Source organism: Oryzias melastigma, linkage group LG11 (genome assembly GCF_002922805.2).
Source record: "Oryzias melastigma strain HK-1 linkage group LG11, ASM292280v2, whole genome shotgun sequence".
Lineage (NCBI taxonomy): Eukaryota > Metazoa > Chordata > Actinopteri > Beloniformes > Adrianichthyidae > Oryzias > Oryzias melastigma.
Window position 1 is genome coordinate 24,883,427 of NC_050522.1, and position 15,050 is coordinate 24,898,476.

Here is a 15,050-nt window from a genome sequence, read left to right on the forward strand (position 1 = left end):
AGACGGCGGCTAGTGGACCAAAAAAAGCTTCTAAAAACAAGTGATTAAAAACTAAAGTCTCTCAAAGAACCCAAACTAATTCATGGTTCTGTAGATATGAGCTGCTCATGAATCCTTCGCATCATATTCATGTTAAAAGTCATTTTTAGGAATTTATAACTATATTTGAATCACACATGGTCAAAAATGTTCTGAAGAAACTTAAGATTTTTGTGTTATAAAATCATCTGATCTGGATTGGAGCCAAATAACCTGTTTGGGACGTCCCGAACTTCAACTGAATTTTAAAAGAGGTTGAATTTAGTCAGAAAATCCTTTTTTGCCTCTAAAAAATACATGAAATCCTCTGAAGGGATGAAACCCCGGATTGGATGAACCGATGCTGATGTGTTCCTCCCCCTCAGGCCTGTCGGACATCCCGGGAGAGGCCATGGTGAAGCTGTACTGCCCTAAATGTATGGACGTCTACACGCCCAAGTCGTCCAGGCATCACCACACAGATGGAGCCTATTTCGGCACCGGTTTCCCCCACATGCTCTTCATGGTTCACCCCGAGTACCGACCCAAGAGGCCCGCCAACCAGTTTGTCCCGCGGTAGGTCACATGTCCTCCAGAGGCGTCGTATTTGGAAAGATTTCTTCAGACTTTCTTTAACTGAAGCTCCAAAAACATCCGTTTGATCCTCTGAAGTGTTCACACCCTTAAACTGTGTTTCCAGGCTGTACGGATTCAAGATCCACCCCATGGCCTACCAGCTGCAGCTACAAGCCGCCTCCAGCTTCAAGAGTCCCGTCAAGGCCATCCGCTAGCCCCGCCCCCGGAGGAGGAACACTGTAAAAGAAAAGATGAGAATTATTGATGAGGAGGGGGGTCACCTGCAGCAGATGCCCCCCCTCCCCCCACAAAGACTGTATTATTTTGGTTTGGATTAGCATGTATGACAAACGTAAAGACGGCGGCGTGAGGGAGACCAACACACAAATAAACGCAGTCGAGATGGTTTGTATCGGCCTCTGTGTCACATAGAGACGCACTTTCAGCCGGTCGGCTTTACGTCAGATCTCAAGGTCACATTCTCCTCTTCTGGTAGACTTAGATTTAGTGAACCGGAGGGCACATTTTCTCTTTAAGATCCAGAGATTTCTTCTCTTTTCTTTTCTTCGGTCCTGATTCGTCTTTTCTCCAGCTTTAAATCAGTCAGAAAACAGACTTCAGTTCTTCAATAATTTATTTCTAGGACATTAAAAACGAGTTTATGTCTCTTCCTTTTTTTCTGCTCATTTTCCATCTTATTTTTTAATCTTCAAAGTTCTCCTTTGTCCAGAAAAGTTCCCACTCATCGTTAAATGTCTGTTACTTTAAGGAGGTTCTTGTTCTTTCGGGTTTTCCTTCAGTGAGTGACGCCTTTATGTCCACATAGAAGCTTTGATAGAACCATAAAACTCACATCAAATGAAAAAGATTGTTGGGTTAAGGTAGTTTCACTTTATTGCTCCGGGTTTGGGTTCAAACACGATGAAAACCATCCGGATCCTCCTGCAGTTTTTCATAGTTCAGATGGCTCCGCCCCTTTATTCTTCTTCTATTCTCTCCCTTTCCCGCTCTAACTGGGATGTCCTGAAGCAGCACCTGTCTCCATGTGTTTTTACCCGTCTGACTGTCGTGGTCTTTGTGTGACTGGAAGAGTGAGCCGGATTCAGAACTCAATAAACTTCTATTTTCTTTTCAAACGGCGTCTTTTCCTGATTGACGAACAAAGCTGTAGTTCATCTTTTTTCCACACGGTGTCGCCAAACTCAAGTCTAAAACTTGTTCTTCCATTGAGGCTCTTGAAGAAAAATACAAACATTTTGAGTAAACAATAGGTTTGTTAGTAATGTTTTGTCTTTTATTTTCTGACTTTTAACCTGAGGTGATTTTAAATGAGTAGAAATGAAAAAGTTTAGACTAAATCAGAGGCTTTACCTTTCCTCCAGACTACAAACATGTCAAATAACTGAGTCAAAAGATGGTTAAAGGTTCTAAAGTCAGAGCAGTTTATGAATAAAGTCAGTTAAATTCTTAGTTCTGTTCAAAATGTTCTTAAAGCATTCACTGAGACACAAGCCGTTGAACAACCTGTGATTTTGTGAGTTAATGGTCCACCTCCGTTTATCATTCTAAATTAGGAGCACCTGTTTGAGATTTTTAGCTGCATACATACACCTGTCCCCCCCCCTCATACAATCAGTTAGACTCCCAACATGACCAAAGAGCTTCTAAGGACAAAACTAGACCTGCACCACATGGAAAGGACTACAGGGTGAAAAAAGATCCACTGCTGGAGCCAGTTTTAGAAAATGGAAGAAGCTGAACATGACTGACTGTCGATCTCACCTGGTGGGGTCTCAGTGACCCTAAGAAAGGTGAGAAACGACCCTGGAGGAGCTGGTCAGTGACCTGAAAAGAGCTGGGACCCCCGTTCCCATGGTTACTGTTGGTTATACATTACCAGAGCGTGTAAGGCGTGTCTTAAGTATGTGGATGATCCAGAGGAATCATGGGATGTTTTTCTGCATATGGGGCAGAACGGCTGAACTGTATTAAGGATTGGCTGACAGGACCTTTTATCGTGAGATTTCGGGGAAGAATCTCCGTCCTTCAGTCAGAGCGTTGAAGAACCTTTGACCTGAGGAGCCACAACCAAAGACTATTGTACCAAATATTAACACTGATTTTCTCAGCTGTTCAAATACTTATTAGCAGCTGTAACACAAATAAATCTTTAAAAGAATCTCACAACAGTTTTTATTAATAGAAGATGATGATTATTAGATTTCCGACTTTTTTTGGAGAACTTGCAAACTCACAGGCTGTTCAAATCCAGGTAAATCTGCTGTATTGGGATTTTATTTGATTAGGGGGGATTTTATTTTGAAAAGAAGTTGTGCTATTTAACAATAACATCAATTTGATTATTTAATTAGTATAAATAAGCAGATTTTTATAAATGAAACAAAAATATAAATAGTGTTTATTTTTTAACCCTGTAAAGGTCAATAAATAATTGACAAAATATTTTATTTCTTTGGAATTAAGATTTTTTAAAACTTTATGAATGAATCAGAAAAAAATTGGAATATTGTGTTTTTAAGAGATATAGTTCAATTGTGTAAGTTTTTGCTCACAGCAATGCAAAAAAAAACAACTTTAAAACAAGAGTTCAGGAAAGAACCCTCCTATTTACCCACTGTCTCAAATTTGATACAAACATTCTTAATGTGAATTAACTTTTATAAACATTTATCAACAAATTTTGCATTATTTCAATACAGCAAGAAGTCATTTTCCAAAAGGAGTCACTATAGATGAGTTATTCTTTCCATAAAGGTTTTAAAAATTAGCTAAACTTTTCCCGCCAAAAGTGTTTTTGAGATTTCATGGAGGCAGCCATTTTGAAATAAGCCTTCTACTCCCCTAGTACACATTAGTCACAGTGAAGGCCGGATGTTATCTTGAGCTCATTTATAACTTGTTGAATTTTGACAAAATACATTTTTATGGAGAGTAAAATATTAAGTTATTTAAGGTTTAAGTTGATTTATTCTGGAATAATATTCCAGCTTTTTTGTTATTCATAATTGTGTTAAGTTATGGTTTAAAAGTTTTACCTTCTGCTAGCTTTTTGGACTATTTTGGCATTTACTGAGATTTTTTAGGCTATTTTGGAGTTTAGATAGTATTTCAGCTACATGCGAGCTGTTTTGGCTAATTTAGGCTTTTTTTCTGTTTCTTGGTCTATTTTAATGCTTTGCAATGTTTTTTCTGCAACATGGTAGCTGTTTTGGATAACCTATTTTTTGGTTTGTTTTTTAGGCTAATTTGGCATTTAGCTAATGCTTTAGTTGGCTATCAACTTCAGCCTTTTCAGCTATCAATTTTAGCATCTTCAGCGGCCAAATTCAGCTTCCAGCATTCACACTAGCATTATAACAGGTGTTATATATCTAGTTCATAATTATGTTAAAAAATTACAGTTTTAAAGTTTTAAAATTTTAGTTTTAGAGTGTTCAATAAATGTTTATCCTGTTCGATTTAAGGTGTGTTTTGGATTTTGTCCCCTTGTGTGATTGAGTTTGACACCCCTGTTCCAGTGGAATGAAAATGTACTTCAGGGCAGAAAATATGTCCGAAGTTCTGAACAATGTGTTTTTATGATGAGATATCGGCTTTAGAAATGTGTGTATCAAATATGATACACAGGGTTTTACAGGATTAAGAGTTCTTTCTAAGAATTGTTTCTTGGTTGTGGACCTCTACTTTAGGATTATAAAAGCTCTAAAAACAAAAAAATTAGCTTGGATTTGTGTTTGATTCTTGTTTTTGTAGCCTTGAAAGTGAGGTTCTTCAGGGTGTGGCTCTCTGCATATTTCACAGCATAAATTAAAAACCACAAATATTCACACACAAGAAACGTATATGTGTCATTAAGTTATATAGTATAAAAGTGGTTTCTGATTCGTCAGATATCAACATGCAGCTCCTGCATGAAGGTCTCAGGTGGACATCAACAGCAGTGATTCATGGTGGTGGTGCGTTCATGTTCCCAGCTCACGGTCCGTTTCTCCCCTGAAGGAGGAGTTCCCCTGGTGACTCAGGCTGACCTCAAACCTCCCGAGGACCTGCCCTGCTGGTGTGGGTTTCAGCGCTTACTTCACCGCGTTGTTTTGCTGCTGTTGTAGGTCGTGGACGGCGCTTGTAATCTGATGACGGGGGCGGCGGTGTTTGTGTCAGGAGCCCAAAACGCAGACGTGTGAGGTTTGTCAGTCACACCCAGATGCAGAGCAGAACCCAGAATGTCAGCAGGCGGGCTCATTCCAGCTGTCAGGGGCAGATTTGTGATCCTTTTAGGGGGGGGGGGCTGGGAGCAGGAGAAGAACTGAACCAGAGCTCAGGTGTTCCACAGGTTCAGACCAGAGAATTCTGCTCAGAATTCCCCTTAAAGTCTCCCTCCGATCGTCTATTGATCTGTTTTCAAAGTTTTTTTTTCTTAAAAATCCACCTCTGCAACCCCGCCCCCCCTTCCCATCACCTATATCTGAGAGCTCTCCCACTAACTTACAGCCCCTCTAACATTACCAGGGCAACAAGAATATCGGCCAATACATTTTTGTAAATTGTGTTTAGTTTACACTCGAAAAATGTCATTCTTATTGAAACAAGTTTAAAAATGTAGAAAACAAGATGTTTTTCCTTGTCCTAAGAAAAAAAAGTCCACTCATAACTAGTAGAATTAGTTTTGGTAAAATTTCTTAAAATAAATTGTGACATCTTAGTCTTTTAGGTCAAAATAAATCTTTAAATTACCTAAAAACACACATATTTGGGTCCATTGCTCTTGTAATTGGAAATATTATGTCTTAAAGCACATGAGTCAAAGTCAAGGCCCGGGGGCCGGATAGGACTACCCGGGGGCCGGATCCGGCCCTCTGGATAATCCTATACGGCCCCCCAGATCGTTTTATTTTGTTGTTTTTAATGGCCTGTTGTTGCACTTATTTTTAACTTGTATAATTTTGACAAAATCATGCTAGCTTTTTGGACTATTTGGCATTTACTAAGATTTTTTAGGCTATAATGAAGCTAATATTTCAGCTATATGCTCAGGCTAATTTGAGCTTTTTTTCAGTATTGTAGGATATTTTGAAGTTTAGCTATTTTTCTCAGCTACATGCTAGCTGTTTTGGCGAACCTACGTTTCTTTTTTTTGGCTAATTTGGCAATTAGCTAGTATTTTAGTTGTCTATCAGCGTTTTTATTTATTAATTTCAGCATCTTCAGCGGCCAAATTCAGCTTACAGCATTCACACAAACATTTTTTCAGGTAATCCTATATATCTAGTTCATTATTATGTTTAAAAGTTACATTTGTAAAGTTTAAAAATGTAGTTTCAGAGTTTTAGATACATTTTTATCCTGTTCGGCCCGCGACCTACGGTGTGTTTTGGATTTTGGCCTCCTGAGAGATTGAGTTTGACACGCCTGCTTTAAAGAAAGCATTTATTGTTCAATGAAAAGAGCTAAAAATCTTTCAAATCTATCCATTCCTTCAATAAATCTGTTTTTAAGCACCAAAACAGTTCATCTGTCCTTATTTCTAGACCTTAATCATCTTAAGTTAGGATTATAATGACACATTTTTAGATCAATTTGTCTTAAAAATTTAAACTGTTACCTTAAAAGTCTATCCTTGTTAAAAGCCTTTTTACTGCATTAGGAGTCAAAGCTTTTCAGTGTTTACTTTTGGATCAAAAAATGATATAAAGCAAGAAACCCGCCTCATTGGCCCCTTCTGACCCGCCCTCGTGGGCCCCTTCTGACCCGCCCTCGTTGGCCCCTTCTGACCCGCCCTCGTGGGCCCCTTTTGACCCGCCCTCGTGGGCCCCTTCTGACCCGCCCTCGTTGGCCCTTTCTGACCCGCCCTCTTTGGCTGCTACACGCCCCTCCCCTCTCTTTCTGCCACTCTTCTTAGTGCTGCATGTGACATGAAACAAGCCCATTTTTCCCCAAAATGGCAGCTTTTCTGTTGGTTTATCTCCATAGCAACCATTGGATGTTTTGGTCACCTGAGAGTGATGAACAGATTGATGTCATTTTTAGAATAATCAGTAAAAGTACATTTTCTGATTTCCTTGGCAACGGAGGTTTTTTGTTAACCACGCCCACATTCCTAATATGTTCATATCGTATGTCATATGATTTTGTTCAGCTTGAGCCAGGGATAACATTTTCACAATATTTCGGTAGAAATAGCACGGGTCACAGATGGTGTTAGCACGCCACGCTAACGCCTTTTAAAAGTAGCCTCCCAGCGATGCTCAAGGAGTTAGGAGACGATGAACCAAAACTCTTAAGTGCTTAAATTTGTAGTTGGTCCTGAAGGTGATTTAAAAAAAAAAAATGAAAATGGCGGCCTCTCCCCGAGGTTAAAAGGCAACAAAGGTTTGGTTGTGGTTGTAGACTGATGACGTGTTTGTGATTGGCTTCGTTTTTGACTTTTTACTCAAAGACGCACTGAGAGATAAGAAAAGGAAAATAATAAAAAAAGGTCCTTGCGGTTTTGAACTGATGCAAGAAAGATAAAAGAAAAAAGCTCAAAATTGCCCCAGACCACAAAAAATTACATTCTTTTCTCCGTGATGTCAGATCTTCTTATCAGATCTCCTTTTGTGCAGCAGATCTCCAGGTTCTGGTCTCAGCTCTTTGATTTGATCCTCGTCTGTAGATTAGATTCCTATTTTATCAAGATCATATTTATTGGATCCACCAACGTTCAACGATGATTTAAACCTTTTATACCTCATTTAAAGTTTATTTATTTAAACTGAGCACTTTGGATCCTAAAATATATGCAGTTTTATTGTGTTTTGAATATTTCTGCTTGTGTTTTTATACTTTTAAAGCGCCTTACTGCCTTTTGTTAAAAGTTATTTACATCACTCTTGTGTCAACTTGTTTATTAAACAAGAGGAAAGAATTCCAGAATCATTGCTGGTTGTTCCAGTTTTCTGCTGTTGGAGCTGCAGGCAAAACAACCAACAACATCATCAAGATTTACAGAACAAAAGAAACTCGACGTGGAACTGGAATAAAATGTTTCGTCCATAGAATCAAACCTTTTCCATTAAAAAAAATGATTTAAATATAAGTATTAATCTGGTTTATTATCAGATATTAATAACAATCTCCTGATGCTGCTCTAAGTTTTTAGCGAAATATGTTTTTTTCTTTGAGAAATCTATCTAAGTCCCAGTTTTTCAGGACGATCTTTGTGCTGATGAGCTTTTTATTTTTATTTTTGCCATATTTAGTTTTACTGGACTCATCCAAATAGCTCAAAGTTGTGTATTTATACCTTCTTCATCTTAACCCTCGTCATTGTTCTTCAACCTCTTTCCTTTCCATGAAGGTCCGCTCCTGTTGATACCAAATCTCTGATCTCATCTCTTTAAACATGATCCAACAGCTCACGTCCGAGAGTTATATTTAAACTTTCTGAGTATTCTGGCCTGTAAATCCCCATACAGTGTCACACACATTAAAACTGGAGTTTTGCACACATTTTCTGTTGGTTTCATGACTCAATCAGCTGACCGTTGTTGTTACACAACTTCAATTTTCCAGTTTTTATTTTCTAATTCTTTTGGCTTTAATAAAAACATTCTTATGTTGTATTGGAATGAAAGGAAAGTTAAACAAAAACTTTTACAATTCCAGTCATTTGCTATATATCAGAAACCTCTGACTACTCAATAAATTAATAAAAAAAAGTAAGTTTACATAAATTATTTTAAAATGATAAATTGTTCAAACTCAACATTCGTCAATCTAGTGAGCACTGACTTAAGCAAGTTTTTCGCAGAGACTTCTGGGAAATTTCCTTGGATTTTAGACACTCAGAAAAGATTGGCTAACGCCCGATATAGTGCGCTAAGTAATGAAGGAATTCAGACACAAACTGACCCTTTAACATGCCTTAGTGATTGGATGTTGCTGTTGAAAACCTGCCATAATGGGCGGGGCTTAACACATCAGCTGTTCTGTTTATTTTCTCATGTTTTTGTGGGTTTTTTTTGTGTCTTTCTTCTGATTTTCTGAACAGATTTCCACTTCGGTTTCAGGGGAATCGATTCTCCGCTGCTTTCCCGCTTAAAACCGGTTCAGCATCACTCTGAGATGTAACATCTCCAGCGGATGAACCGAGGATCCGCCTCACGCCTTCATTCCAATCTTAGGCCGTGAAGAAACACTGAAGATTTCTGGCAGAAGGAGCTGCGGCGTTCCATCAGGCGGCCGCTGCCTCCCTCTCAGAAAGGCTTTCCCGCCAAAAATGTCTTCTCAAAGCCTCAGACGTGTGGGCTCGTGTCAGACGCAGAGGGAATCTTCTCTCTGAAACCTCCTGGTGTCTCTTTCCTCCATCTGTTACTTTTCTGCTCAGAGTTTTTATCATCTGATAGATTCTAGGAAAAAATCAAGACGAGATGAGGCTTGCCTTTATTTAATCCTCGTTAAACCCGCTGAGCTAAAGCCAATGAGAGCTGTTTGATAACCAGTGTCGAAACTCCAAGGCTCTCAGAGCACCAAGCAATTCTCTTTCTTCATCTAACACCTGTGGAAGATTTGATCCTCCATTAAATCTAACTCCTTCTGTGATAAATTATATTTGAAAGTCTGAAATAAAACCCCTAAAATCTTCACTTGTAAACATCACAGAAACAGGATTTCTGTCTGAATCATGTCGTTGCGTAGATGAAGGGAGGAACATTTCCCAGAGATTCTGGTTTAATTTGAAACAACAGCAGAATTTTCAGCTGCTCGTCCCATGAGACTCGCATCCGGTTTGACCACATCAAAGGTCTTCAGGATGTTTGAGATCTCATGACTGTGGAGAGCAGGAAACTCCTTAACTTGAGCTGGGTGACACATAGAGACGGAGAGATCTGTGATGGAGAATCAGTGACTAACTGTTGCTGAAGTCTTAGTCCCAACTGTCATTATGGGTGGATACGGCTGTGTGCAGGTGAAAAATGGGTTACATACGAAACGTCAAAGCCGTGGACCGCTAAGTGAACCTGTAGAGCCAAAATGTTCCTGTTAATTTATCCTGCAGTCATGCTGCGGGTGGCAGGTTGGAGTAAACACATAAAACATGAAAGGGGGAGGATCCAGGCAGAAGTACAAATATTTCCTTTTATCAATTCCTCCAAAATCACACGGAAGGAACCCGTTTGTGCAATTCACATGGTACATGCTCCTGTTAGAAATGAAGCAATTAGACAATCAGGAGGGCTGCACGGTGGCGCAGTGGTTATCGCTCTCGCCTCACAGCGAGAAGGCCCCGGTTCGACTCCCGGCTGGGACCTTTCTGTGTGGAGTTTGCATGTTCTCCCCGTGCATGCGTGGGTTTTCACCGGGGACTCCGGCTTCCTCCCACCGTCCAAAAACATGCCTCATAGGTTAATTGGTGACTCTAAATTGTCCCTAGGTGTGAATGTGAGAGTGAATGTGTGTGTGATTGAGGCCCTGAGACAGACTGGCGACCTGTCCAGGGTGTACCCCGCCTTCGCCCATCAGTAGCCGGGATAGGCTCCGGCACCCCGCGACCCTGAAAGGGTAGAAGCGGTCAAGAAAATGGATGGATGGATAGACAATCAGGAAGTAGTTTGAACGGTCATCAGCAGGGGAGTCAAACTCAATCACACAAGGGACCAAAATCCAAAACAAACTTTTGGTCACGGTCTGAACAGGATAAACATTTATTGAACACTCTAAAACTACATTTTTAAAACTTTAAAACTGTAACATTTTAACATAATCATGAACTACATACATTGCATTACCTGCGATTATCCTAGTGTGAATTCTGTAAGCTGAATATCCTAGTGCTGATAGTTGAAGATGCTGAAATTGATAGCTGAAAACACTGACGCTGATAGCTAGCTAAAATATTAGCTAAATGCCAGATTAACCTAAAAAATAAATAAATAAATAAATAAAAGTAGGTTAACCAAAACAGCTAGCATGTAGCTGAAATATTAGCTAAACTCCAAAATAGCCTAAACAAATCTTAGTAAACGCCAAAATAGTCCAAAAAACTAGCAGAATAACAATGTTTAAAAGTTTAAAACCGTAACTTTTTAACATAATTATGAATAATAAACAGGCAGGAATATTATTCCAGAATAAATCAACTTAAACTTAAACTAGATTTGAATATTTTACTCTCTTTAAAAATATATTTTGCAAAATTATACAAGTTAGAAATAAGCGCAGGATAACATCAGGCTATTAATAACAATAAAATAAAATGATCTGGAGGGCCGGATAGAATTACGGGTCTTGACTTTGACACGTGTCCTACAGACCCTAACATATCACATGTACCTCACTCTAAACCAGGGGTCCCTAAACGGCCTTCAGGCCCGATCTGGCCCATCTCCACTTTTGGCCCGGCCCGGCAAACACCATCAGAGACACATAGTTCTTTTTTTTAACCTCGATCTGGTTGATCAAAACCCACTTAAAACATGAGTTTTTATTTCACCCTGAACTATGACGAGAGAGGTTAGTTTTAAAAGTTTTATTATTATGTTTTATGTGAAGAAAAGATTGATTAATTATTTAAAATTTGGCTATGTGTGGCTTTCTGGAAATATATAAATCTTTATGTTTTGGCTGTGATTGTTACACTTTTTCTGTTAGCAAACAAACCGACCCCGGCCCCCATCAGAGAAGAAAACGGTGAAGAAAACGGTGAAGAAAATGGTGAAGAAAATGGTGAAGCCCAATGAGGCAAAGTTCCTTTGTGATTTTGGGATATATAAATAAAATTGAATTGAATTATGTGGCCCTCACGAGAAAAAAGTTTAGGGACCCTGTAAATCATTATCTAAGCTTCCCATGGAACCATCTGGTGGTAAACGTTTATTCAGTGTCATTATGTTGTTACACAACATAATGACACTTTAACAACTTAGATTTAACTGGTAGATTGGCATCTCTTGCTACCTGGGATAGTAAATTCGTAGCACTTTATTTACTTAATACATCAAGAACATTCTTGATTAAGGCAAATTTTACTCCTTAACAACCGAGATATCACAGATGACACATAAAAAAAACACACTCTTTGAACAGCTGATCATCGATCAACATGAATCAGCTGATTTTGACATGGAGAAAAACAGCTTTTCATATTGGCTTTGCACTGATATGTTGTGATTTATCAGATTACTAACGTAAAGTATTGCATATTGGCGGAAAGCTGTTAAATGAATGTATACACTGGAGTTAAAGCTCTGGTGTTGAAGGATCTTTTTTGTTTTGTTTACACTGAAAATGTCATGAAAACCAGACAATGTTGAGTGTTTGCAAAATTACTGTTCTTATAACTAATTAAAATCGTATTTTATACCATCGTTATCTGTGTATTAATGTTCAGATCATTTTTTTCAAAGTCATAGTCTTAAAAAATGATGATACATTACCTCTGTTACTATCTTGGGATATATCGTATCGTGATACGTATCATATCGCCAGACTCTTGTACACTTCCCGAGAGCTATGCCCTCTGGTTCATCGTCCAATCACCCTTCACTGAAGTATACCGCCTGTTTTTTAGTACTGCTTAGGATCCAATTCAAAGAAGAGTTTATTACTGTAGTAAAACATGGTCACTGTCATGTATGGTCGTGTGGAGAAGACAAACAAGAAGATTTGGCCCTTAGCAACTGAAAACCGCGGTTTCATGTAATGAGAGTCGATGGGACACAAAAGCAATCCTTGGGAAACAATAATATATTTCTCAATACATTGAGCAACAATGTAAATGCTATATATGGATGTATGGTAGTAAAATATTTTTCATGATATCAAAATAACAAATATATATATATAAACTATATATATATATATATATATATATAATGTGTATATATATTTTATATATGTATATACATATATATGTATATACATATATTATATATATTGATATATATATATATATAGTACATATGTATATATACACAGTCCATATATATATATATGTACCTTTAAATAAAACACAACATACCCACTTATATGATGTTAAATATTTTACAAATACATATCTACAGGTGTGACTTGTTTTGGTGATGTAAATAATTAGTTTGTATTACAGCCAACAACATTGACTCATAATTTATAGGGGGGAATCGATTTGGCGGTATATCGCGATATTCCATTTGACGATACTTGTAACAATTTAAAATGCTGACATGATGATATTTAATTAATTAAGGACCAGCTTGTGTCAAATGTTCAGTCCGCCTCGTGTTTTTGCTGTTATGAGACATGTACTACTTAGTTTTGACTTGGGATGGGTAGCGAACTGAAACTCTGATGTTACTGTCAGTATCAAGTAAAAACGCGCTTGTGGTGCTTCGCAGCGGCTCAGATAAGAAAGGGTAAAGCGGTGCAGCTGCTCCATCATAATGCTGTCTGCAAAGTGAGCGAAAGTTCTGCGGAACTTCACAGCTATAGATTCTAGTTTAGTGACCCAATGGATGTGTACAACACTCTGTAAAAAGGCTGTCGTTGTGGCGATTAGAGATGAATTCTGTCCTTACTTCCGCCTATGAGAAAACAGACCTATATATATATATATATATATATAGATATATATGTATGTGTGTGTGATTTGTATTGTCAAACGTTTATTGTGATGTGCATCATATCACCAGACTCTTCCCAATACATGTGGTATATCCATCTCTTTATAACAAGAAATGTAGTTTGGAGAATCTAAATTGGAGTTACTAAAGAGCAAAGAGAAAAAAAAATTATGAAATAAACTTTGTTTGCGCACTAATGGGTTTTAAACTTCAACAAATCAATAAAAATAAATAATTTGTCCATCCATATATTGCAATATATATATTTTAAATGAGTACTTTAAGGTAAAGAAGCATTTTCTCGGACTGCACCGTTGATGAGGATCATCCCAACAGTTATTTGTCTGTTTTTGGATGACAGGAGATGACAAAGATTTGGTCGTTTTTGGCATAAAAACGCATGTCTGCACAGAGAAAAGAACTGTTATCTGACTCACATGATACAAAACAAAGAAAACAACATTCTCCTTCAAAATAAAGTTGGATTTTTCCTGATATATTGTAGTTTGTTCATTTGACTGGTCTGTTTAAATGTTTACATTCGCACTTTTACGTTCTTTTGATCTTATTTTAAAGATAAGACCTTTATTATTCTTATTGATTGTTTCTTTTTATGTTAAGCACTTTGAATGGTCTCTGTTCATGAAGTGTACTATACAAATATACTTGCCTTTTCCTTTCTTCTGGTTAACACTCAGAGAAACGCAGCTGAATCCTGGTTTTCCGAGCTGGGCTGTTCTCTCCTGACTCCCAGATGCCTGGAGGTCCCGGATTGGACGGCTCCGTGTCTGGGATGGGAGGTGGCAGGTTATAAAGGCAGGGCAGGTGGGAAAAGCTGCTTGTTCTGCCTAGAAAAATTCCTAACGGTCTGAGTTTCTCAGTAGCTGTCGGCTTCTCTTCGGCGCCTCGCTTCTCGACTCTCATCCAAGATGAACAAACTTCTTTTCCTGTTTGCAGTTGGAGTCTGCTTTGCACTCGGTAAGCAGCCACAATTTTCATGCCTTCTGGTTCTACCGTTACTTTGGAAATGTGTCATCAGGGTGTGTCCATGCAAAAAAATAAATAAATAAATAAAAAAGTAAATGGAATCCATTTTTACAATGTATCTGAACAGAAAGCAGAGGAGGTGAATTGTTTTTTCATTTTTGTTTTAATTAATGTTTTCCCGTCTAAATCAGACCATGGAGTCATTAGGGCGTGACCTGAAAACTGGGTGGATTGCTGTTGACTTTGGTGATAAATATTTACAAAAAAACCACTAAATTAACCATATTTTATCTAATTAAACCAAACTTGTTCAATTAGGTGCAACACAAGTAATTAAAACTTTTAAAAAATCTTTCAAAAAATAAATACGTGTGTGTGTTTTTATTTATTTTTTCAGTTTTTATTTTGACAAATGAATAAATTAAACCATTTTGTGGTGAAATGAGCCGTTCAGCTGCAGCTCTGGAGTCTGAGGGTCAAACTGTTGGTGAAGCGTCTCCATGAGGTCACACCTGAGCTGCCTGCTGGGTGTGTCAATCAAACATGGATTAAAGGGCGGGGCTTTTCTGTTCACACAACTGTGCATTTTAGAGAACAAAAAAATAACAAGTTATACTGTTTATAACCTAATTAATCCAAAAAAAAAAACAGTTTTTACTCCTTTTTTAAATGGAACTGTTCAAAACGGAGCATCAAGGCTCCTTTAAAAATAATGAATACAAATTAAATTAACTCAATTTGCTTAGATTTTTTCCCAAAATTAAATTAAATTTAAATCAACTTATTGATTAAAGTATCTGGAGTTTTTCTATACATGCACCAATCCAGCCAATCAACTATTATTTACGAAGTTTACTCCTTAATTTATAAAAA

At 37.9% G+C, this 15,050-nt stretch overlaps 2 protein-coding genes across 3 annotated transcripts in view; both read left to right on the forward strand.

Annotated features, from left to right (window-relative positions):
- csnk2b (casein kinase 2, beta polypeptide) overlaps window positions 1–1,730 on the forward strand; it is a 5,411-nt gene extending 3,681 nt beyond the window's left edge. For both annotated transcript variants that reach the window (XM_024298460.2, XM_024298461.2), the window contains exons 6-7: window positions 405–594; window positions 719–1,730. In XM_024298460.2, the coding sequence (XP_024154228.1) occupies window positions 405–594; window positions 719–809 (281 nt within the window). In that variant the 3' untranslated portion in view covers window positions 810–1,730. The remainder of the gene's footprint in view (window positions 1–404; window positions 595–718) is intronic.
- A 12,142-nt stretch (window positions 1,731–13,872) lies between these two features.
- Window positions 13,873–15,050, forward strand: part of spaca4l (sperm acrosome associated 4 like) — a 16,710-nt gene continuing 15,532 nt past the window's right edge. The window contains exon 1 of the mRNA XM_024298211.2: window positions 13,873–14,168. Within this exon, the coding sequence (XP_024153979.1) occupies window positions 14,120–14,168 (49 nt within the window). The 5' untranslated portion in view covers window positions 13,873–14,119. The remainder of the gene's footprint in view (window positions 14,169–15,050) is intronic.